At 41.6% G+C, this 25227-nt stretch overlaps 3 protein-coding genes across 3 annotated transcripts; 2 read left to right on the top strand and 1 right to left on the bottom strand.

Moving 5' to 3' along the window:
* Positions 1 to 7149: 7149 nt before the first annotated feature.
* On the top strand, positions 7150 to 11479 carry LOC102700273 (zinc finger CCCH domain-containing protein 62-like). The gene is made up of 10 exons (XM_015841761.2): positions 7150 to 7415; positions 7629 to 7702; positions 8135 to 8249; positions 8391 to 8449; positions 8637 to 8688; positions 8761 to 8872; positions 8977 to 9075; positions 9153 to 9280; positions 9888 to 9980; positions 10198 to 11479. The coding sequence occupies exons 1-10, from the start codon at positions 7150 to 7152 to the stop codon at positions 11297 to 11299; spliced, it is 2100 nt and encodes a 699-aa protein (XP_015697247.2). The 3' UTR covers positions 11300 to 11479.
* A 1572-nt stretch (positions 11480 to 13051) lies between these two features.
* LOC102699991 (F-box protein At5g49610-like) lies at positions 13052 to 15019 on the top strand. The gene is made up of 2 exons (XM_040528283.1): positions 13052 to 14657; positions 14740 to 15019. Exon 1 carries the CDS (start codon positions 13087 to 13089, stop codon positions 14611 to 14613), a length of 1527 nt encoding a protein of 508 aa, XP_040384217.1. The 5' UTR covers positions 13052 to 13086; the 3' UTR covers positions 14614 to 14657; positions 14740 to 15019.
* Positions 15020 to 16669: 1650 nt separating this feature from the next.
* On the bottom strand, positions 16670 to 25185 carry LOC102699717 (protein PHYTOCHROME-DEPENDENT LATE-FLOWERING). Its single transcript, XM_040528074.1, has 12 exons — positions 24979 to 25185; positions 23816 to 23888; positions 23673 to 23737; positions 23480 to 23557; positions 22140 to 22220; positions 21355 to 21516; positions 20832 to 20930; positions 19443 to 20752; positions 18928 to 19151; positions 18677 to 18804; positions 18545 to 18583; positions 16670 to 18457 (listed from the first exon to the last, which is right to left on the bottom strand). Exons 1-12 carry the CDS (start codon positions 25114 to 25116, stop codon positions 17012 to 17014), a joined length of 3843 nt encoding a protein of 1280 aa, XP_040384008.1. The 5' UTR covers positions 25117 to 25185; the 3' UTR covers positions 16670 to 17011.
* Positions 25186 to 25227: the final 42 nt, after the last annotated feature.

Genomic DNA, 25227 nt, shown 5'->3' with positions numbered 1-25227 from the left:
AATCAGCAGCAACCGCGCCTTGCATGCGGCATGTCGGCCCCTACTCCACCGCTAGACCACGGTGAGCTCCTCTGTACTTGCCACGCCACATGGTGTTGCCTGAGCCTTGACCAAGCCGTCCAAACTTCAGCCACCGCAAAGCCCACATCTGTTGGCTTTGGTGTCAGGCCTTGATGCCTCGTCACCCCATGCCACCACAGACAGGGCAATAATGCCCTTTCGCGACACGCCTTTTCCATCACCCAAGCGACCCCTCCGGCCCTCCCATGAGTAGTCCCTCTGCCTCCACATCTACCACCGTGATGCATGCTCCTCCTGCTCCTGGGGCTCACATCCCTGATCGCACCCTTTGCTACCGCTACGAACATTAACTTTGCCACTGTCCCTCTCCCCACCATACTAGTATGTGCCAAAAAATCTCCTGCGACATGCCCAACTCCACTCTTTTCCTCCTACCAATGGATACTATGACCGCCCCCCCCCCCACCCCCCCTTCCTTTCCTCCCCTATGGCTTCCGCCATGCTACCCATACCATCAACTGTAAATGGGAACAACACTGAGTTAATTTCCCTCCTCCCGGTCACCTCCATCACCGTTCTTCCCTTCCATCTCCGAGCCAAGCCCACTGTTGTCACACCCCAAGTTTCTATCCCAAGCCAAAACCAATAAAGAAATTGTTAAATAATATTTGGCCTAATTAAAGCTCAGGAAAATACCCCTCTAAAGAATTAATTTAAATAAATTGAAGTCCGCTAAATCATTAACTGTATTTAAAGTTGAAATTCAAAGTATAAAATTTGCTCTAAAAAGTTAAATTAAAATTTGGCAAGGTGAGGCTTTTTCCTCCTTTCTCCTTTTTCATGTTCTCCCCTTTTTTTTTCCTTGGTTCAGGCCACAGCCCAAACACTCCCCTCCCTTCCCCCCTTCCTTCCCCCCTCCCCCCGAGCTGGCCAGCCGCCGCTTGGCATGCTCCCCCTCCTCCCGCGCGCGCCTCCCCTCCACCGGGCTGACGGCCCAATTTCGCCCCTCCTGTGCCGCGAGGTCTGCCCAGCCTCCCTGTCGCCGCCGTCGCTAATGCCTCCTCGCCGCCGGTGAGCGTCTCCACTCTCCTCCCCTCTCTTTCTCCATCCCCGGCCGACCGTCGTCGAGCCGCCCGCCGTTGTCAGCCGCGTGAGATGCTCGCCATCGCCGTTGCTCTCTGTCGTCGACGTCTCCTCCACGACGTCATCCTCGAGTCGCCGGCGGCTGCGCCTGAGCGCGCCCGTCACATCGGCCGTCACCGTCGCCGTGCCGCTCCTCCTCCCCTCGGCCGCGCCCTGCGCCTCCTCCTCCCCGCGTCGCTCCGCCGCCGTCGCCGCCACCACCGGACCACAGCCGGTCAGCCATCCCGAGACCGCCACCGCCGCCGGTCACCTCCGATCCCTTCCTCTCCTCTGTTCTCTCCGACTGACCGGCGGGACCCACCCGCCAGCCATCCCCCCTTCCCCCTCTCGGCTAGGCCCACTAGCCAGCCACCCATGCCCTCCTCCCTCTCTCTCCCAAGGGGCCCACCCGTCAGCCTCTCCCGGTCTCCCCCTCACCGACAGGTGGGGTGCCACCCCCTCCTTCCTGGTTGATGTCGTAAGCCTCATTAATTGTGCAATAAATCAATTTAGGATTTTTCATATTTTATTTTTTGGAAAAATATTTTCTTGATCTTAAAACACACCCACAAACTATAATGATTTGTTAGGATGCTAGACAAAAATTTTCATAGTTTTCTCGATCTTCTAACATGATAAATTAATAGTCAATCTTGTATGTCTAAAGGGCATTTTGGACATTTATTACAAATGCATAGGATTCAAGGATATATTGTAGAGAAAACTGCTAACCGAGCGTATATCTTAGAACTCGACAAAGTCAATGGTATGGGGTAGATTTTCTCAATTTCATTAAATCCAAAAAATGCCAAGAATCCATTAAAAATAGTTTCTTTTGTTGTTTCGGTAGAGTTTGTGCCTATTTATTTATTTTTGTGCTTTGTCACTTAGATTCGGACCCCGCCGAAGCGCTGGTTTACTTCGAGATCATCGCGGAGATCCCTCCTAAAGCTGAGCAAGGCAAGTGACACTCCGTTTGATCATATTGATCCTATTTATTGTAAAATTCCCGCTTATTTAATTCAAACATGCATTATTTACTTATAGTATTTTCCCTGCTTTACTTTATGTTATTTTTCCAGGTTCAACCTATTGTACTATGTCGTTGTTTATCCATTCATTACTCTTGTTGTACCTAGGGTAACTGAAGTAGTTTTATGTCTAGGTTGTGCTTAGCCCTGCTTAGAACAAGTAGCACATGGGAAATTATAATCACTTGTAGACTGATCTAGGTTAATGATTCATTACCCGACAGTGTTAATTCCAACTAAAATACTGATAATAGTGGGTCATGGGTGCATAGTTTTGAGTCGCACCCATGACAATTAAGGACCGGTTTAGGGGATGCCCTAGAAGTAATCCAGTGCTAACCACATGCCGAAATGGGTAAGGTGGGATTTGAAACATGGCTTTGAACTATTTGACGTACTAAGGCAAGGGTGAGCGTGATAGAGTATGGATAAGAGTCGTGGTGTAACGATGACCTATGCTGCTTTCGAATTCATTAAGGCATAAGATGGGACTGCTCGACTTGGTGTAAAGGAGGGGTGAAACCTGAAGTACGGTGCGATTAAATAGGGAGGGTTATGTAACGTGTCCTATCACAATCTCCTATCCGATGTGTCGTGGTGACATGCCGACGCATGTTCTAGTGTAGTGGAGTCATGTCTTGTGGGTACAGTAGTACACCTCTAATCAGAGTAAAATCTATTCAAATAGTTGTGCCCACGGTTACGAGCGGACTCCCAGATTTACTGTGATTAGATGAACCTTTAATAACCCAGGTAAACTGGCTTTCACTTAGGTCTACTACAACATGGTGTAACATTGAGTAGTGAGTTGTGCCTGTTGCAACATGGTGTAACATTGAACGGTGTAGAGAAGTTTATTTAAATGCTTTACTTAAATGCTTTATTCTTTTACTTTAACTCTCTGTTCTACTCAACTGCGGCTTTTGTGCATCTAACCCTAGCCTATCCTTGTGTTTACCTGCATTCATTTATTACTCCCTTTCCGTGATGCTTGTTGAGTATGTGGTTGTACTCAGCCTTGCGTATTTCCCCTTCAGAGGTAGAATACTGTTCAGATGGAGGTGATTCTGAGGTTTGATGCTTGTCCATCGACAAGGTGCTGCCTGTGGTTTGGGGCCAAGCTGCGATGGAGCCAGAAGCCCTTATTTTATTTTTCCGCTGCGTGTTGCTAGACTTGATTTGTTATTTTTTGTTGTTTTAAGAACGATGGTGATGTAATCAACTTTGTCTATTGGTGTATCCCAGCTGGTCCTAAATGAGGATTTTAATACACAATAAAGTTTAAAAATTTATGTGAGGAATTTCTGGGCGTGACAACTGTTAGACCCAAGCTACCCTGCCCATCCAAGCACCACCCCTACCCTTCCACCCTATTCGGGCGAACCTAGTGATCCACCGCCGCCTGACTCACCTGCTACTGCAGCCCCCAGTGACCTCTATTGTTGGCCCCTTGCCACCGCCCTTTCCTATCAGCCTAAGAAAGAAAGTAGGAAAAAATAAAGTAGAATGAGAAAGGAAAGAAGGAGAGAAGAAAAGAATAAGAGAGAGGGGGAGAGAGAGAAAGGGGGAGAAGAAAAGACAAGGGAAGAAGGAAGAAGAGGTTGACAGATCAGCCTAGCTCTATATTTCAGTTTTTCCCCTATTTTCAAGATTATCTAAGCTTCTCCATTGTTAACACCAAAATTTGCTAAAATTTCTTATTGGATTTGGATAAGGAAAGGTGCAATCACATATGAAAATTTTATCCAAAAGTGTTCGAATTCAATAGCGAATCGTGAAGACCAAGACATGGCAGCATAATTTTAATTAGAGTGAGTTTAGGATTTTTTCAATGTCTCTAAGAGGGTTAGAGTTCGATCGGGACTTATTATTTATTTTTATCTATTAGGAAACAGTGTCGTATTCAATAAGGATTAGAGGTAAGTCCAAATAGGATTTTTATTATTTTCTTTTATCTATTAGAAAACGTGTGCCGTGGTCGACATGGACTCGTACTCACCCGTGGGTATAAATGTATGCCCGGGGTCATTGTAAATCATCTACATATCACACAGATCAATATAATTTTGGCACATCGCTACCCTCTTTCCCGAGGTTTCAACATCGTCGGAACTTGGCACCCGACGCGGGGCTGCATCGATTCGATCTTCAGCGAACAGGTAAGTCCTACGTTACGATCGCCAGGGTAATCGTATCAGCTAGATTAGAGTTGTCTCGGTTCGGTCTGATCTTCTGATTTGGTTGCGCAATTGCTAGTTATCATATCAGTTTCAGCTTTGGTTACTCTCATATCTTGGGTTAAAGATCTTGATTTATCGTCAGTCGTTTATAGCCGATGATCTTTACTTTACTGCTTATACACCAATCGGCTTTGTTTATTTAGATTGGTAGTTATTTATGTTGCATCGGCTTATGAGAATTACATACTAGTTGGTGTTGGCCGATCATAACATATAATTCACTGTTCATTTAATTATTCAAGTATATATGTATCGGATCTCCAGCCGATTCAAGTTTTCAACAGCCGATCGATTAGCATATCGGCTAAACATTACCATGTCAACATCCGATCGGCTGGATTTTTTATTATCTATCGGCTCGATAGCCGATCAGCTGGTTTTATTCTTCATCTTGTTAGTTACAGGATCAAACTGACATGCACGCCCGTGCATTCTAAGAATTTAGGTCTTACACTGGAGCGATCTAAGAAAGATTCCTAGGCCTTCGTGTGTGACACGTCAACGGGTCAACTTTTGATGTCAACACTATTTTGGCATCGGCTCATGATACTCTAAAGGTTAGGTTATTCCTGCTGTCACTTTCTGGATCGACGTTCACATAGTTTTCATCATTACCTCCAAATTCTATCAGAAGCTGAGCCGAAATAGAGAAACAATTTCACAGATACTTCTTTGCTGGCATGGATGAGATGAAACTTACAAACTTAATTCTGGTTAAACAATAGGAAGGTGAATCAACTATGAAATATATACAAAGATTTTGTAATATTCACAGTCGATGCTATAGTTTGAGGCTAGATGATAAATAGTTAACAAATCTTGTATTTGGAGGACTGTTAGAACCAATCAAAGACAAAAGACAAATTCTTTTGCGATGAGTTTAAAAGTTTGTCACGTCTAAATCAGACAATGTCGACTCATGAAAGTCGATTGCAAGAGGCAAAAGAAGAAAAGTTTTGGAGTCATCGAAGCTGGAAAAGTGAAGATAATTTTGAAGCATGAGTTCTCGTACTTCAAAACTTGCACAGTTGGAATTTGGAAACACACTATTCTACCATCGATTAATCAAAATAGTGATGTTTGCTATAACTTTAAATAATAAATAGTTTTCTTTGTTTTTTAAATTGATGCCCTTTCTTATAATACTAATCTTTCTTACCACCACGAAGGGACATTAGCTCGCACTTCTGCCATATTTAAATGAGTAACATACAAATTCATTTCGGCGATTTAGGAGTAGGCTCATGTTTTTTATTTCAAAAACTTGATTAAACTGATTTAGCAAAATGACGTAGCGTTAACTTTTAGCTCTCATCATTTATCCCACAAACTATATTTTTTAAAAAATATTAAATTAGAGTTTGTTAAAGTAAAGTATACATGCATTGGAATTTGTAAAAAGTATGGGACAAATATATTGAAATTTTAAAAAGAGAAGGCATTATAATCTTCATTATTTTATATTGGTAGTGCGATGTATACTAAAAATGACATTTTTGAAACGGATGGAGCATTTATAAATGAATTATCAAATTGGTTGATTTTGAAAGCCAACAGTTGGGTATACTATCGAGCTTTTAGATCCATAAGACCATCATTTAGGAGGAGAAAATTTCATGTCTCTAAAAATTTAGTTAGGTCGCGTTCGGCCTACCGCCTAAGTTATCTAAACTCTCTCGTTTTGCACGCGTACGCTTACCGAAATATTAACGGTGTATTTTTTATAAAAAATTCTTTTTAAAAAAAATCATATTAATCCATTTTATATTTTTTAATAATTAATAATTAATTAATCATGTACTGATCTATTACCACGTTTTTCGCGCCGGATAACTAACCCTCTCAACCCCCCCCCCCCCCCCCCCCCACTGCTGAATGCAGCCTGCAGCCTTAATTCCTGGTATACTCCTGAGTTTTGGCAACTCTTCTGGATACCTCTAAATATTTGTTTTGATCACTTCTATACCCCTACCGTTAGTTGACTATGAGTTGACCATTAAATAAGGGTAAAAATGTCAATTTTATCCATGGATATATGTAAGGAATGAAGGAATAAAATATTTACACGTTTAAATTATCGTACTTTGTTGTACTATATAAGTATGCATGAGAAAGTAAATAGATTTTTAAATAGTAACCATAATAAATTTAAGTTATAGTATTTACATTAAAATTTTAAATATATATTAAAATATATATATGTAATATTTTTAAATGGTAACCATGATAAATTTAAGTTATGGGCAACATTTTTTTTAAGTTATAAACGTAGCAAATCTACTGTACTACTGTAAAAAAATAGATTACGTATCTTTTTAATAAAAATGATATGTTTTTTATTATTGTAAAATATTTTTATTAGTAAAACCTTACATCGTAAAGAATATAATAGTCACACGCAATGAACTTATAGCTTTTAATACTGTATTCCACATGTTTCTATTGTTTTTCTTCAGTCAAAGGGGTAAAATTGACACTTACAAATATTAAACGGCCAATCGACTAAAAGGACGTGAAATAGATCAAAATCAAAATTCAATAGAATACCTAGGAGTTAGCAAAATTTAGGGGCACGTCGAAATGCTAAAATATGGAGGGCATACCAGGAATTTCCCCTTTTTTGAAAGCTTCAAACTTGCTGCTACTAGTACACGCCAAGCCCAAAAATCCAGCTGTCACTGTGGGCGGCCGACCAACGGTCGACCGACCCGAGGAGGAACCCGCCATCGCCATCCATGGCCGCCGCCGACCACCGCGCCGCCCTGCCCCGTGAGGAGGAGGACGAAGAGGAGGAGGTGGTGGAGAGCGACGACGAGGAGGAAGGGTGCGATGTCGGGTCGGAGGAGGAGGAGGATGCCGCGGGCCTCGCCGGCCTGTGCGACCCCGACGCTGGCTCTGACGAGGACCCCACCTTCGACCCCGCCGCCGACGGGGACCTCGAGGTGGACGCGGTGCTGCGGTCCAGGATGGCCCGGATGTCCATCTCGGCGCGCAACGGCAGGTTCGGAGGCCGCCTTCCCTGTTCCCTCCCTTCCATTGATGAATGATCTAGCATCTAGGCTTTGTGGAATTTCTGGGATCACATGTCGAGGAAAGGGGATTTGGTCTGCGAATTTGGGATGAGTATTTTTTTTCTGTCTCGATGAATTTTACCCCCTTTTTTTTGAAAAGTGGTTGACTAGGTTTGGCGTCTGTATGAATTTCGCAATTTCAGTAAAGGATCACTGATGCCGAAGATGGGGAAGGAGGAGATAGATCTTTTAGCCATGGTGGACAAACTGATGCAAGGTCAGATCTTTCTTCAATTGCCATTGTGTGATATTTCCAGTAATGTGGTACAAAGTGGTAAACCTTATGAAGAACAAGCGATTGAGTGGCATTAAGGAAAACAATAAACAACCTTGCAGAAGAAAACGGATTGTTTTATTTGGTAACATGATATGGATGTCTGTTGTAGCTTCATTTTTTGTACTTCGGTAGCAATTCGATGGGTTCCAACGGTAGAAACTGAATCTGAGAATTGTCATATCTTCTGCTGTTTCAGGTATACCTTCGGTTCCTAATATAACTTTAAGTCTAATAAAGATATAAGTGTTTGCTGAAACTGTGTCTTAGCATGCTGCAGTTTCATGGTTTGATCATCAGAAAAAGTCTCCATTTTGTTGGTAGTCACATATATTCATGCCTAGTTAATAATATGAGGGATGTTGCAATGCACAGATGGCCAGTTGGAGAAACTAAAGGTTTATGAATGTAAAGCATATTTGAGGATGCACAAGTTGAGATTGTCAGGCAATAAGCTAGTGCTCCTGAATCGCATCAGAGAACATTTTGAGTATGAATTACATCCTTTACCTTTATTGTGTGATCTGGCCTTCTTCTTTATATATTTATCTTCAACTTCTCTTGTTGAGATTTATAATACATTTGAACTACTGCTTTTGTTTGATTACTTTTCTAATGCTTCACAAACCAGGATGAAAAATATGGGAGAGGTGAAGTATCCAGTGTCAAGCTTTGTTTTGAATTGTCAAGGTGATTAAACTAACATCCATCCTATCATAATATAGTGATATGCATGAGAAGAAATGTGGAAAAACGTTCTTAATTTTTTTTAGTTAATGGATAATCCATGAATCATGTATTTAAGGTCATATGAAATGCCACCATTCATATTGCAGTATAACTTTTCCCATTCTTATGTACCTCTTCAACATTGTAGGTGATTCATGCAAAGGTGACGTTGTGATGTTTGAGCAAAATATTTACAAAAGGTAATACATATTCAGCGGAAGTTTTGAATTTACTTAAAATATTCTTACTTTGGCTACTGAGTATCACTATAGGAAAAAAGGAGCTCCTCGTGGTGTCAAGGGTTGTTTATGCGGTCAAAGGACAAATGCAGGTCGAATAATCAAAGAAAGCTATGGCAGTAAGAAGCAACAGCATACATTCACTGTAAAGTCTTACTTTTCTTGCCAGCATAAGCTTTTGCCTTGAGTTACAACAGTCAATTAATCATTATAGACCTCACAAAAGCAACAAACAAATGTGCAATGCAGATTGAGATTTTATGGAGTAAAGGGCACAAACCATGGCCTCCTCTCCATCCACTCCTCATAAAGGGTAGAGATCTTTACAAGGATAAGACCATGAGACAGGTTTGTTTCTTAATGTTAATTTTGATCAGGGAAAGCAAGACTATTACTATAGAGGCTGATTACTGTTATACTCACAGCCATGGCCAGATGAAGAGGGCAGAAACAGAGTCCTCCAAGAAAAGCATGCAAGAGGGTTTGTGGCACGTAAGACAAGGGAAGTCAGGATTAAGGAGAAAGAGCATGAACGGGTGAGGAGACTAAATAGGTAAGCCCATTAGCTGTGGCCTGTGGAATGTTATGTTAGTGATGATTATAATATAACGTTTGTCATGGTGCGTATGCATCTCAATTATTCCTTTTGTTCAAAAACTGTTGTAAGACATCACATCATTTAAGGGCCAACAGAGGTAAGATATGCTGTTGAAAACGAGAATGAAAATTTGCTACTTTGAGGCCATCTCATCCTGAGTTTGAAGTTTACATCCAATACAGTGTTTGAACATTGGAAATAGTTTCTGTTCAGGAAGATGCAAGTGGATAAATTCGAATGTTTGAGCTGATTCTAGTTACAATGCCTTGGTTATATTGCTAGGATATATTGCATATATGACTGATCAAGAAATCTAACTATTATTCTTGGAGATCTTGCTATGCTTCCCAATTTTCTAACCATTCTACTTTCTGTGCTTAGGACAACACTTTCTCTAAAATCAAATTAAATTAGGGTGGTAGCACATGCTATGGTATTTTTTCCTCTCATCAATAGGAAAGTGCATGGCTTATTTAATAATGTACATCTTAAAGTTGTGATCATAGTTCATAACATGGCAAAAGAAAACTTTGATTTCTCAAAATGTTGTTATGGTGGATAGGAACAAAAGCAAAGGACATGAGAACATGAATAAAAAATCGTCACAAGAGATTCTTCAACAACAATCAGTGACCGTGAATACTGCTCAGCAAAGGTACTTTCTGAATGCAATCGCTCTTTTGTTAGAAAGAAGGTGTGATTTTGCTTCATTGTTTAGCATATTTTTGTCAGCGGTACTGTTGTACATTACCATCTAAATATGAGATGTACATCGGAAAGAAAGTGACCACTTACTATTGCATAGGAAATCTTTGCTATTTAACATATAAATATGCTGTCATTCCTAAGCTATTTTGTCTCGCATGTATTAGGTCTGATGAGAAGATAATTCATTTCTTCCAACATGGTGAACCTAGGAACACAAGGCAGCAACAGAAATCATCAAACCAAATCCCTACAGAGAAATTGTTCCATTATCTGCCGCAATTCCCTTACCCTCAACAGCACAATGAAGTCCTCCAAAAGGAAACATCAAGAACTAGCACAGCACGGGTCATTAACCTTCAGGCCCCTTCCCTCCAACATGCCATAAAAGAGGAAACAACGCAGCATCAGCCAGAATCGATTAAGCCTACTCATATACAGCAAAGTTCTGTGTACCAACAGAAGTATCCCAAACATCAGCAACACAATGAAGTTCTTCAGCGGGCTCCTCCTTCCCAAGAGCAAAGGATGGCCGTATCCCAAACAACGGTTGTCAGACAAGACTTTCCTATCACCCATCACCTGGCTCCTCCATCCAAACATGGAGGATCAGAGAGCATGAGGCAGCAGCAGATATCTTCAAGGTCTACTCATAGTCCTTCACAGCAAACTGTCAAATACAGACAGCAGCCCCCTGATCATCAATACAAGAATGAAATGTCCCGGCAGCAGTGTGAGACAAGTACTTCAAGAACAGGCTTCGCAAGTCATCAGAGTAACCATTGGGGCTCTACAGACCATGATCGTCCAGGCTTCCAGCCTCACAGGGCGTTCACTCAGCGGGCAAAGACACACCAACATGGTACCAATGGCAGTGGTTATCAACATGCCCGCATTGACCACAAGCAGCATCAACCTCTCAGATCAAGAAACAAGGATTACTACTGGGGGGACAAAAGTTATGACCAGGATTACTCTTTAGGGGACCAAAGTTATGATCAGTATTATTCTCAACAGAGTCATCATCAGAATCACCATGGTCACAGGCAAATGTCCCAATATCAGTATCATTACCAGAACTACCATGATCGCTGGAAAATGAATGGGAACCAGTACCATGCCGAGGAGAACCATAACCATACTTACCGTGACCACGGGCGAATGAATGGAAACCAGAATCCCCCGAGGTTTCAACCATGGCGGCCATGCCAGTATTGTCGACAAGGATACTGCAAGTATGGGGAAAACTGCAAGTTTTGGCATGACTGATGAATACTAACAATGTACTTTGAGGCGTTGTTTGACAAATGAAGAGGGAAAGCTGCTGCCTTTTTGAGGGAGCAATCTGGTTGGCCAAGTGGGTCAACCTTACCTAGGCGGCGTTCGGCAGCTATACTAGTTAACTTATCTTCTCTTCTTTTCTGCGCGCACGCTTCCCAAACTGCTAAACGGTGTATTTTTTATAAAAATTTTCTATATAAAAGTTGTTTTAAAAAATCATATTAATTTATTTTATATTTTTAGTAATTAATAATTAACTAATCATGTACTAATTTATTAGTACGTTTTTCGTGCCAGGATAAGTTAACTTATCCATTCACGTCCGAACGCGGGCTAGCAAGTAAAACCTGAGGTAGCTCACCTTTTTTTGGTTCCTTATTTTGGTTGCTCACGCTCTTCTATCAGCTGTCCAGCTGATTTTTTTTTTGGCACAATCATGTGATGAGTTGCATATCAGACATGAACAGCAGGCAAGGTTTCATACTTTCTTGACCATAGTTTATGAATGGATTCTGTAATCAGCACTCTATTATATAGTATTGTTAAGGGAAAATTTTGGCTATGTTTGGTCAACTAAGTCTTAATTTTCTAGATTGTTTTTATTACCTTTTGGATTCAAGAATCAACTTTAACCATATCATACTCATACACGTGTATAAAAGTGATGTTTAGAACAAGAGCCCTACAGTGCAACACATTAAGTTGCATTAATTTAGACACAAATATCACGTAGAAATGTTAGAGCATGTCTAACAGCTTATCCAAATTTAATTCCCCGTATCTCTATTTGAGGAACCATCCAAAAAAGATCCATCCTTAGTATCTATATAGGGGGTGTTTAAATGGGGCTAACCTTTTTAGCCTCATGTCACCGGATGTTTAGACACTTATTATAAATATTAAACATAGAGTAATTATAAAACTAATTACAGAAATGAGAGCTAATTTATGTGACAAATTTTTTAAGCCTAATTAATCCATAATTACAGCATATTTAACATAAGCTAATCATTGATTAATTAGGCTCAATAGATTCGTCTCGCGAATTAGTTCAAGATTATATATGAGTTTTTATTAATAGTCTACGTTTACTAGTGTTCAAACATTCAATGAGACAAGAGACTAAAATTTAGTCTCTTGTCCCAAACACCCCTTATACTCCAGTAGATCATCCATATTTTATTATATCATGTCAACTACTCATTTCTTTTTACGTATTTAAAAAATAATTTTTATCCCTATTTAGAGTAAGGAGGGATTAACTCCAAATTCTCTCTCACCATATGGATTATGGCTAAAAATATCAACTACTCATTTCCCTTTATGTATTTAAAAAATAATTTTCATCCCTATTTAGAGTAAGGAGGGATTAACTCCAAATTCTCTCTCACCATATGGATTATGGCTAAAAATAAGGATGTGTTGGAGAAATTTTCATTGTCCATCCTCTATTTTGTAGACAAAATATAAGATGACGAGGTGCTGGGTATGCTTTTACCTTTGATAAAGCAGTTCATATCTCAAAAGATCTCGTACAAATTCTGAAAGACCCTTTTAGATCACGAAGCGACAGTCCGGATAAAATAAGGAGAAAATTACGGTGAAGAGACGAATTCGTTGTTTTCATGTCGACACCAAATCTGAGCCGTTGATCACAGATCGGACGGCCCAAAGAAGCGCGATCTCCTGCTTATTAGTCTCCCGAACGTTTACCATCTCCTTCGCGTCGACGATACTGTATCCGTCTCGATCACTCTCTCCTCCCTTCCGCCGCGATGGGGAGCTCGCCGGCGGCGAGGATGGCGGCGGTGGAGGAGGAGGAGCTGACGAGGATTCACCAGGAGATGCTGCGGAGGCCGACCGCCGGGGAGGTGGAGGCGGCGGCGGTGCTGGCATCGGCGGAGGCCGAGGACGCCGCCGGCGCTCGGGTGGAGGACGCGGCGCCGCCGGGGGAGGATGTTTCCGGGGAGCTCGTAGACGTGCTGCTGGATGCGCGGGAGAACGCCGTCCCGTCGATCGGTTTGCTTGAGCGGGCGTCGCGGTTGGTTGCGCCGTTGTGTGAGCATCCGGCTGCTGCTGCTGCTGCTGCTGCGGCGGCGGCGGCGGCGGAGTCGGCGGAGGATAGGGTCGACTCTCCTGAGGGGCCGACGACGCCGGAAGAACGGGCAGAGGCCGTGAAGAGCCAGAGGACACCTTGCCGCTTCGCCGGTGGCCTCGACGACGAGATGGTCCTGTGCGAGATCCTCGTGCGCCTGCCGGCGAGGTCCCTCCTCCGCTGCCGCGCCGTGTGCAGGTCGTGGCGCCGCCTCACCTCCGACCCTTCCTTCCTCCTCGACCACCACCGCCGCCAGCCGGAGCTCCCGCTCATCTACTTCCGCCGCGGCAACAGCGACTGCGTCGACGCCATCGACCTCCAGGCCGCCCAGCTCCGCCCCATCGTCCACGACACCTCTCCGTTCGGCTACAGCGTCGTCGCCTCCTGCTCCGGCCTCCTGCTCCTCTCCTCCCCCGGCCACTTCTACATCTTCAATCCGGCAACCAATCAGTGGACCACCATCCCGCAGCTCATCGGAGCCGATTTCTTGGGGCTTTACCAGCACAGCCCGTCGGGCGAGCACAGGCTGCTGTACGGTGAATTCCATGGAGAAGAAGACTGCGTCTACAACATCCTCACATTGGGCTCCGATGAGCCAAGGCGCATCACAATGACCATGGGATCAGATTCAGAGCCTGTGGAGCAGCCACTGGCAAGGGAATTCCTGATGCACGCCCGTGGCGATCGGTCGGTGCTGGTGCGCGGCAGCCTGCACTGGTATCTGAGGCACAGAGATGAAGGCTGCAAGATAATGGTGTTTGATACAGAGAGTGAATCGTTCCGGTGGATGCGCCACCCCGACACTCCCGGTTGGATGCTCTTCTTGGAGATGGACAACACCCTCGTCTTCTCCGCAGTCGAAAGCATGTCAAGGTTGAGCATCTGGGTGCTGCAGGACCATGAGAGGGGCATTTGGGCATGCAAGCACAGCATCGAGTTGCCGGTGGCGCAGATTAGGCAGTTTCCAGGGTGTAATGTTGAGCACACTGGCTGTTTCGCGACGGTTGTTTCCGTGGAGGGGGATGTGCTGGTCAGATGTTCGAATTGGATTTTTCACTGTGATAGGAAGGGCAATTTGTTGGCAACTTTCCAGTTTGATGGGCAGCTGCCAATGAATTGCTTGCATAGGCTCAAAGAAAGTCTTGCCCTTCATCCGCTCTTCCAGATGCAACATAACAATGGTGTGTGCTTGCCACCTTTATTGTGAGGGTGGCAGAGTGATAGCATTGGTACTTCTACATAATTTTTGAGGTACATCACCTGTCATCTTATGAACTCGACCAAAATTGAGTTTGGCTACCCATCATTAGTACTCACACTCATCATTTCCTAGGTGGCTTGCCAAATGCTGTCATGGTGCTGCTTCTGATGGTATTTGCTGCCCTTTGGATATTTTGTCTGATACTAGGTTTGTCTATATACAGCTCCCAATACATAATTTGCCCTGGACTTTAGAATAAAAATGAGTTTGTTGTGTACCTGTGGTGATCTGCCTATATAATGAGCTATATGACATGGTGCTATTTTCCATATTTGCTCTACTGTCGGTCTGTCTACTTTGTATCGTCTTATTTTGGTGATCTTAATGAACTCCAAAAATAAGTGTGCTTGCATATTGTTTACTAAGTGTTGTTGTGATTCCTTTTACCAAAAGCAGGAGCTCTTTTTTATTTGCAAAACCAAAAGCAGTTCTATTTTTCAAGATAAAAAATGATTACAAGCAAAATGAGAACAAATGCAACACTAAAATATAGTGCCTAATCTTACTAGAACAGAGATAAACTATTGCGAGTATTGACACAATAAATTTTGATAGGTTGATAGCTAGGTTGAGCTTTTTAATTACATAAGGTTGATGGATAACTTGTACTACATTTGTTTCACAATGTTCTACCATTACCTAGATTCGTATAGACATATATACAAGCAATATACATTGATCAATATATGAATTAAAGTATAGCTAAAATGTCTTAAATTACGAAACAGGAGGAGTACCTGATTGTTTTTATCATTCTCTGATTCTAACCAAACATGAAAAGAAGTGCTCTTACGTTGAATAACCTTTTCTTTTGAAATAAAATTTGTGGTCTAATGAAGCCAAAGATTTGATGTCTGTCTTTGGTTCATTAGTTATCAACATGCTAGGTATGACTCTAGTTTATCGGTATGGTTGGATGGAATCCTAATTTCATTGAAAATCTTGTGGACTTTGATTGTAATGGTCTTTGAACTCATATATAAGATCTTCCTTCCCCCACCAAAAAAAAGGAGAAGAAAATACAAAATAGTAGTCTAATGAAGATTGTTCATACACAAGGACAGGGGTAACAATCTGCTGTGCCCTTTGATGTGAGGTTCCATGACTGTTTACTAAGACATAGGTTGAAGGGAAATCTTCCCTCATGCAGGAGCTTTGAAGTTTGAACATGTAAGTTTGGTCGATGAAATATCTTATTGGTTGTATACTTGTATTATTCCTGTAAAGATGACATTTTCTCAAGTATGTAATGCTCTTTCATCAAAGTTATGTGGCATCGATGAAAAACCAAAATTTGCAATAATGGCTAAACGATCATGATTGAATTCATTAAGATCTTGGGATATGTCCTCTCTATGCTATCGCGGATCGTTATCATGAACCTTACCCTAGAATACTTTATCCATTTCAAAAAAGTGTTTTAGTTGTCTAAGGTAAATTTCTCTAACGTTGACCAAATATCTACAATACTAAATAAATACACCATTAAGACATTTCATAGTTGATTTTAATTTTACCAATTTGATGGTGTAGATATTAATGTATTTTTCTACTATGAGGAACTTGGTCAAAATTAGAGTTTGACCTAGGATAAAACTGAAACACGCACATCTGTATTAACCTGGGCTCTCACCATTCCAGATAGCAATCTCTCTTCCGAATGAAATCAATAATATTTTGGACTTCTGGAGTAGATTCTGTTTACTTAAAAAAGGCATTATTTACATTTAGATGCCACGTTTCAGGCTTCTAACATCAACTTGGAAATTCGATACATTGATGTTACACGCAACATGAAGAGCAGAGCACACTAATATGATATTACATGAATTGTTATGACACGAATTAAGAAGTTTGAGCACAAATGCAAGGGCTGATACAGATGGTATAACATGTACTACGGCAAGAATAGGATGTTGTACACTTCCACTAAAAAGTGTGGAAAAACAAAAACAACTCAACTGAAGTATCAGATAACAAGAAACACAGGGTTGATATTTTTACTATCAAATGAAGATACTTATTAATAAGCACCATAGGTTACGTAGTTATTCCACAAATATGACAAATAATTTAAACAAGAAAGGGAAGTAGCCCCATAAAACAAAACTTTTCATCAGTACAATTCTCCTAAGGGAACTAATTTCATTAACTGAAAATCTACAGCATTACAAATCTTCACGTAAAGTTTGTTCCTCCATAAGAACTGCATCTATTGGCTATAACTTACAGGACGCCTAATTTAACATCATTTACCACAACAAATATGAAAAGTGCTGATCATTGCCGATATTTGTACCTTGTGTAATTTTGTATGTCCATCACAAACAATTATTTGCAGTCACTACATGCTACCTGGACCTCCTTTATTGGCACCTTGCAACTGCTCCATTGGGGAGTTTGCGATGCTGTTGACCGACCCATGGGTCTGTGAGCTGAGCTGCGGACTAGGAGGAGGGCCTGGTGTGGCTACATGGTTCATAACATTGTTATTCACTTGCTGCATGGTGCCTGAGCTCAGCTGTGGACTCATCGCGGCCATTTGCTGTGGACTTATTTGCTGATGCTGTGACATCACCAATGACTGTTGCGAACCAGCAGGTGAGCCCACCTGTGCCGCCTGCTGTAATGGAGAGCCCATTTGTTGTTGTTGTTGCTGCTGCTGCTGAATTTGCTGCTGCTGTTGTTGCTGCTGCTGCTGCTGCTGCTGGATTTGTTGTTGTTGCTGCTGCTGCTGAATTTGCTGCAGTTGCTGTTGCTGCAGTGGGTTCTGTTGGAACTGCTGGAGTTGTATTTGCTGTTGTGGAGTCAGCGCGTAATTACCTCCTGGCATCTTTGGCGGACCCATAAGCATTGCCCGCTGCTGCAAAGGGTTAATGTTGCTTCTGTTTAGCTGATTCATCATGGACAAATTGGCAGAACCAGGAAGAATAGGAGAACTGCTCCCGGGCATTCCAACCATTCCAGTCTGGGGATAAATGCCTGCTGCCCTTTGCTGCTGCATCAACCCCATACGCATCTTGGCAATAGCAGCTTGGTTCATACCTGGACGAATCCCAGGTGCAGATAGATTGGATGCCATTCCAAGGCTCATCTGATTGGGGTTGTTCCCTAGGCCTGACATGTTTCCCATTGGGGACGTCATTGGCCGCACATTGCCTCCCATAACATTTCCAATATTGTTGAGGCCAACAACATTGTTAACCATACTACCCATGTTAACAGTTGAACCAAGTCCCATTATCATTTTCCTCGACATCTGGCCTGGCAGTTGCTGCTGCGCTTGCATCATCTGAAGTTGCACAGAACTAGGAGCAGCCTTGTTACCCATATGACTTGAGGCCATCGGAAGATTTGAGCCAGCAGTGCCTAGCATCTGAGATAATGGGTTTGTTTGTAGAAGTTGTGGTCTCTGCATCTGGTTGAGAGGAAGAGAAGCTGGTTGCTGCAGTTGTGCCTGTGCATTTTGCTGCATCTGTTGCGGCTGCTGTTGCTGCTGCTGAATCAAATTCTGGTCAAGTTGTTGACTCCTTGGAGGCACCCCCTGCATGTATCCTTGCTGCATTGCTAACGCTTGATTATTCACAGACGGAAGCATCCTATTGGCAGGGTGTTGTTGTAAAGGGGTTCCAGGTGTCATATTTGCATGAGCTGCAGCATTAAGTTGCTGGCTAATACCACCTTCTTGTTTTACATCATTTACCACATTGTCTGGTGAAATTCCTAGGTTACTAGGAGCATTGATAAGCTTGACTTGATCTTCTATCTTGTTATAGCCTTCTTTTTCCATCTAGGGTCAATGGTTTAAAAGATTGCAAAAATCAGAACAATGCCTTAACTACTTATTTTTATCAGATTGTTGGGATATTTTACTCACCCGGGCAATAAGTTGCTTCGCAAGCAGATCAGCATGGTACTGAAACAATCAATCATAAAGTTATCCACAGAAAGATAATATAGAACAAAAAATTGCATTGTACAGTGTTCAGTTTCTGTGATTGACACATACATTGGTGGGCAATATCATTGTACACTCATATATGTTCTGACCGTCAAAATCTTCTGGATCTCCATATTGGATCCCCACTGTTCCATCAGGCTTCTCCCTGAAAATGATACGGAATGGCTTTGTAGGGCCTGTAGTGCAGATCAGACAAATTAGAGGTTTTGTAATACTTCGCTTTTTCAGCAACAAATTTTGTTTAGGGTTTGTCATTAGTTCATTCATTTGAACAATAATGGAGAGAGTATAAAACTCACCTTGGAACATGCGGTTGTTGACCGCGAAATTTAGTACTCTAGTCTTAAAGGTATTCATTGTTCCACCCAACATAGAGTTACAGAGAGGTTTTATGTCATCTTTAAAATCTTCATTGTGAAAGCAATTGGATATAACTGTAGCAACTTTCTCTTGACTTGCATTAATAATCGTTTTTCTTTGAGGTATATTGTCAACTTTGTTCTTCTTGATGTTCAGCTTGTGCCTGGGAAAAGTATGACAAACATAACATGAGCTGCAATATAAAACAATGCCATGCACCAAAAGAAATTATAACAATTCAATGGCAAGGACGTAAAAAGGTTTTATACCTTTTATAATCATTAATCAAGTTATGATTTCAGCTATGAACTGCTCTATACAATAATAAATAAACTGCACAACCATTGTAATGTCTGTGTTGCACACTTCTACACATAACACTCCCAAAACAAAAGAAATGTCAACAATAAACAATAACTTAGTGTGAACAGATGCTGTAAATGTTATTTCGTACCGTTGGGATATGGCATCAATTTTGATAAATCTCTCAAGGATTGCCTGGTCACCCATAGGTGTGGTCCCAATAGATGGGCTGCTAGCATTAAGTACAGCATGCATGTTTGAAACACTGGCTGGAGAACCTACACCACTCACAGGTGGTTGAGTTTTGGGAACGGAATTCGATTTTCTCTTTGAAGGAGCAACTGAAGGCTGCTGTACCCGGTGCATCGAATCACTAGGGCTAGAAGCAACAGAGGGATAGCCAACTGCATGATTGAACTTGTCCTTCTGTGATCCCATTACAGCAGATGTCACAGCAGGACCAAATTGGCCGCCGATTGAACTGCTTGATATCTCTCCAGATTTTGAGGAGACTGGAGACTGAACCATTGGTACAGAAGGTACACGAGAAGCAGCAGGCAACTTTCTTCTCTGAAGCATTTCTTCTTTCTTGAAGTCCTTCTCACCTGAAAAACGAGGATTCTGCCACTGTTGAATGTTGTTTCGTGTGCCTGCTTGCTGTGGCAAATTGTGGCTCTGAGGTTGTTGTTGATCCAGCACAGAATTTTCAGGTGCCATAGCATGCAAGGTGTCTTTTGACTTGTCCATGCCATCCATCTGCTCTTGCTTAGTTCCATGTCTCATAATTTGCTGGTTTAAATAAATGGAAGCTGGTTCTTGTATATTACTACTCATTTGAGGATATCTCTGCCCACTCAAAGAAGCATACTGCATCCCCTTGACATCTAATTGCTGATGCAGCTGTTGATTCTTCCATTGCATGTCCTGCCCAACAAGTCCAGCTGGTTGATGCCTTGTTTGCTGCTGCTGCTGCTGCATATCATCAACACCAACTGTTGTTTTTCCTCTCTTAGGGTCTTGCAGTGGGGCATCTGGCATTTCCCTCTTCACAGACAGAAGGCCATTGGTATTCTCATTGTAAGCCATCAAGTTCTGTGGAGATGAAATGCTTGAATTGATTCCAGCATAGTTATTAAGAGTTCCAGCCCCACGATCATTACCAATAGCAGGATAATTGACAGTTTGCTGGATACTGGTTTGGGACAGCATTCCCATTCTAGCAGCATCCTGTGAAAAATTAGCTGGTCTAAATGTCTGAGAGCCACTTGACATATTTTGAATTGCAATGTTATCAAGGACTTGATGGGCAGCATTTCCACCTGCAATACCCATCTCATCTGATTTGGAATTTTCAGAAACCCTATCAATGCACACCTTTTTACCATGAGACATGTTATTGGATGTGACAACGACTTCAGGATTCTGCCTTAGCCTTCTCTTTTTTCCAATACCAAGGTTCAGCTGCAAGATATGTAAGACAATTAGTTTGAACAGAGGTATACCTTCAGTAGCAGTTATGTCTGGCTTGTATGTGTTGTACCTTATGAGGAACAGGGTCCTGACAAAGTCGGTCCAACTTAGGAGTAGGATCTAAACAAAGTGCTGGCTGTAGAACTTTCACAATCCGTGCCTCAGCTTCCTACAAAAAATGCACAGCACCCGAGAAGATATGGTTCAGATAAACATATTAAATTAAGTTATATCCCAGATCCTTCTTTTGTCTACTGCAAGTGGATACTTAATTCCACATTTATCCCACTTCGTGACGTTCCATTGCCATAAGTTGTTGGTAATGAACCAGTCTAGATATAAGTAACTAGGCAGTACCAACTTTCATTAAGAAAAAAAATGGTGCTCATGGGCTCACATAAACAGTTCTCAATTCAGAGATTCAATTGGAGAAACTGAGAGCCCTAAATGCTTTTTGCAAATAAATCAAAGGTATTTTTACAGAAAAGAAAAAACACAAGCATGCGTCAATCCATTTTGCAAATAAACCAAGCATATGGAATCCATTTTGCAAACAAACCAAAGTTATGTTTTTTTACAGAAACAATACTTACCATAAAATCTCTGTAACTCCAGGAATCATCGGATAGCCGAGGAATGTCCTTTACCACATTTTCAAAAGTCATTTGCAGCCTCACTTTATTCACAACAGGTAGTCCTAGCTCAGCAGATGGTGTAGGTGCTTGATTGGATGCATGCTTTCGGTAGTCACGTATCTAGAAATAAAAACAATGACTTATTTCTGATAAGAAAACGCATAAGGAAGCAAGCATTGCGAACCAACATTGGTTAGAAATGCTGGAGGGTCACTAACATCTTATGCCACCAGGCACCGGTTAGCCTAGAATAGCATTCGAGCATGAGATTCATGTCGTTCAAATATGGTTTATTTCGTTCACGGGGATAATTTTTAATTTCTGTATTACTACTAGTGTTCTACCCCCAATTTTTTGGGGAATTTTCCACATAACGGCGGATGGTTTAAGATGTAAACTGGTCACAGAAGCAAAAGAAGTGTGAATGAACATTATTTAGCATAAGTACTACTAGTATTGTTGCAAGATCCACTTATGCACTATCAAATGTTTGTTTTAAAAATCACCACTATAAACATCACCCCTATGGTAAATTGGTTGGCTCTGATGCATGTGAGAAGGTTAGGCAATCTTCTAGACAAATTTATATCTCTACCATATATGGAAATATAGACTAGCTGAAATGGAGAATATATAACATATGGAAAAAATAATCAGCATAAGTCCTATGATAAGATTTTCAACAATGGTTTGCCTTACATAGTTAATCACAAATCATGCCTCAAGTCTATGAAATAACCAACCTCACAGATAACTGATCCATTGTAGTACTTGCTTGGTATCTCATCAAGTATGTCACCAGGCAGTCTCCCAGATTCTATTGCCTGCAGGTGACGAAGCAAAACTGCTTGTTAAAATGTATTGGTATTCATTATGATCAACATGGATTAACTGTTTCAAGTGATTTTAGTAAGCACCAAGCTAAAAGGACGTAATTTGACCAATCCATTAGAACAAAATGAGCAGCATTATTTATATCATTATATGTTGTACACGAACTGCCAATTAATAGGAAAATAATCAGCTAACATTAAAAGTTCATAAAAATCCATAATCTCTGCATCTAACACAAGTTTATATTGAGAAATGTGATTTGTTCTTACAATAATACATTAGAAAAATAAAAGAATAGATTAATTAACTACTCAAATCTTATGGCTGCGTTCAATCTGGATTATGGATTATGGATTTTTGCCAGCACGTTTTCAAATTTCTAAATGATTAATTTTGTAGAACTAATCCTATATAAAAGTTCCTCATATAGCCATATCGTAGACAAAGAAGAGAATTTGTTGGTCAGTCAAGTGATACCAGATTCTTTCTAAAGCAAGATTTTCAGTTTTTACTAGTTAATTTAGTCATTTATACCCATAAACAGCTATCACAAAAATCAGATAATCCTTTAATTTCATCTATCTCAAACACCACCATAATATTGAACCAAGCAGAAGCAACAGAAGTTTACTCAACGGCATATCCATTTAAAACTCGATGAGAAATTGCCTAAGACTGAGTGCAAGCTTCTAAGCTAGAGCTTGGACTGGCAAGTTGAAGCTTCTTGAGCTTATGCACAATACATCATGTTTAAAGGAGTCATGCATTGTTCAACAAAAATGCATGATCATATATAGTATGTGTAAAGATGATGCTGACCTAAAATGACTAGCATAGTGTTTACACGAATGCAAAGGATCGATAAGATAACATTTACTAGATTAACTCATGCATTAGATAGAAAAGTAAGGTGTTACATTATCAAGAAAACTAAATGAAGGTTATTGTCCTTCATATTGTTTCTGCCCATGCCATTCATATCAAATACTCATGATATTACTCTACACACTCCGCTTTCATCCACCATAAGTAATAGGACAGCCAAGGCTGGTGAATCAGCAAAATGCAGGCAAATTGATGTATCTTGTACATTGAAAATCACATGGCTAAATATCATGGACATCCCATAAATGTAACCTCAAAGCTTTCCATTCAATAACCCACCATGAAAGAATGTTGGTCAAATAGAAAAGACCATCTGACATAGACCACCAGATGCAAAACTACAAAACAGATACAAGATACTTACAGAGAATAACTTTTCAGACGCCTTATCATAGGGATGAAGTGTTTTTCCATCCTGTATTGGTGGCTGGCAAGGATCCATCTGAAACAAAAAGCGTTTAGATCAAAATATCATTTTTCTGATGAACCTCCATATGACACAATATTTCTTTTAAATTTATTAGTCATTACAAAAATTTTATAGTTGGGGAACACACCGCTGCTGACTTTGCAATGAGATAGCCTCTATCATAGAGACTGAAAGTGAAGGAAACCTCATGCTCTGCACACAATGTTGACCGCTTAGTATCAAATGTAGATAAACAGATTGATATTAGATAAAAACCTTCGCTGAGAATACCTGGCAAAATCATCCTAGAGCATGTTGGTGAAATTGTGATGCCATTGGCATCAGTAGCTCTCACGACACCATACTACATAAAAAGGCACATGTCAGGATTTGATGATACATAGGAAAAGTGATTCTTAAGTAAGAAAAGTTGCATACTAACATCATGAAACAGAACAAAAACTGAAACAAATATCTACAACCGAATGAAATACTAAACAGACAAAATATACTGCAGAGGATGCCTTCCTAGCTCCTATGGATCAAGTTGGGCTAAGTAAACACCAGCGATCAAATTTCAACTGGCTACTGCACAGTGTAAGTGGAACACTCAGTGTGTTGGTCTCACAGCAAGAACCTAGCCTTCATTGCCACATCGCCTACAATGATTAACCTGAATGGTATAGATGTCTCCACCAGATGGACTATACGCTCCTATGACAACCAAGCAACGTGGGACTAAACAAATAGAAATGTTGTTTTGCATGCTTAATTGTGAATATTTTTTCCAAGGCCGAACCCTCCCCAAACTACTCCTGCATAACAAATCACAAATCCAACAAATATCCGTGGTCAACATTTTATTTTAGGATCTAGGATGACACAGAAAATAATAAACAGAAAGGAAGGGTTATTAAGTCTTTATTACTGAGCTGCTACTATCCTGTAAATCCACTAACCCTAGATATCAAGCTTCCGTGTTAAAACCTTCGGAAGAGACACGAGAAAGTTTCGATTTTTCTCATGAACTCCTTTGAACTCGAGAATCCAAAACCAATTCGCAACCAAAGGGCATCCCAGATACAATCCCTAATCCCGCAATTTCACTGAAGGATTTGTCTTTTCAGAAAGGAAAAGAGAAAGGCACAATTGGGCATAAAATCCCCACCGCAGTACCAAAAGCACGAGGTTTGCAGACGAATCGCCGGGGGTAAAAAAAAATCGACTTTTTCCGCGATGAAAACAAGCCCCGCACACACAACCCAAATGGGGCGCAAATTCGCCACGAGACACCATGAATTGGAACTAAAATTCGAATTTTTCTCCACTCTTCCGCGCGCGCAAAGCCACCCCCAACTTTCCCTCCTCGGCCCAGATCGCCGGCGACACAAAACCCAACCGACCAAGCAAGCAAGCAAACAGAACCCCCCCCCCCCTCCTCCTCCTCCTCTCACCTCGCGTTTCGCCTCCGGCCCGAACCCCTCCTTCTCGCCGGCCTTCTCCGCCTCGGGCGCGACCGCCGCCGGTGCGGCCACGCGCGCCGCCGGGTGGACCCGGACGCCGACCTTCGACAGCCTGAATGAGATCCCCATCTCCCCGCGCGAGTCCGCCTCCTCCCCGAACGAAGGGCTCCCGCCCGCGCTTCCCCCGCGGCACGGACTCCACCGCCACCGCCGACGCCGCCGCCGCCGACGAGCTCGTGG

The sequence above is a fragment of the Oryza brachyantha genome, chromosome 10 (genome assembly GCF_000231095.2).
Source record: "Oryza brachyantha chromosome 10, ObraRS2, whole genome shotgun sequence".
Taxonomy (NCBI): Eukaryota; Viridiplantae; Streptophyta; class Magnoliopsida; order Poales; family Poaceae; genus Oryza; species Oryza brachyantha.
Note: the sequence above shows the minus strand (reverse complement) of the source record. Positions and strands in the feature narration are given on the sequence as shown.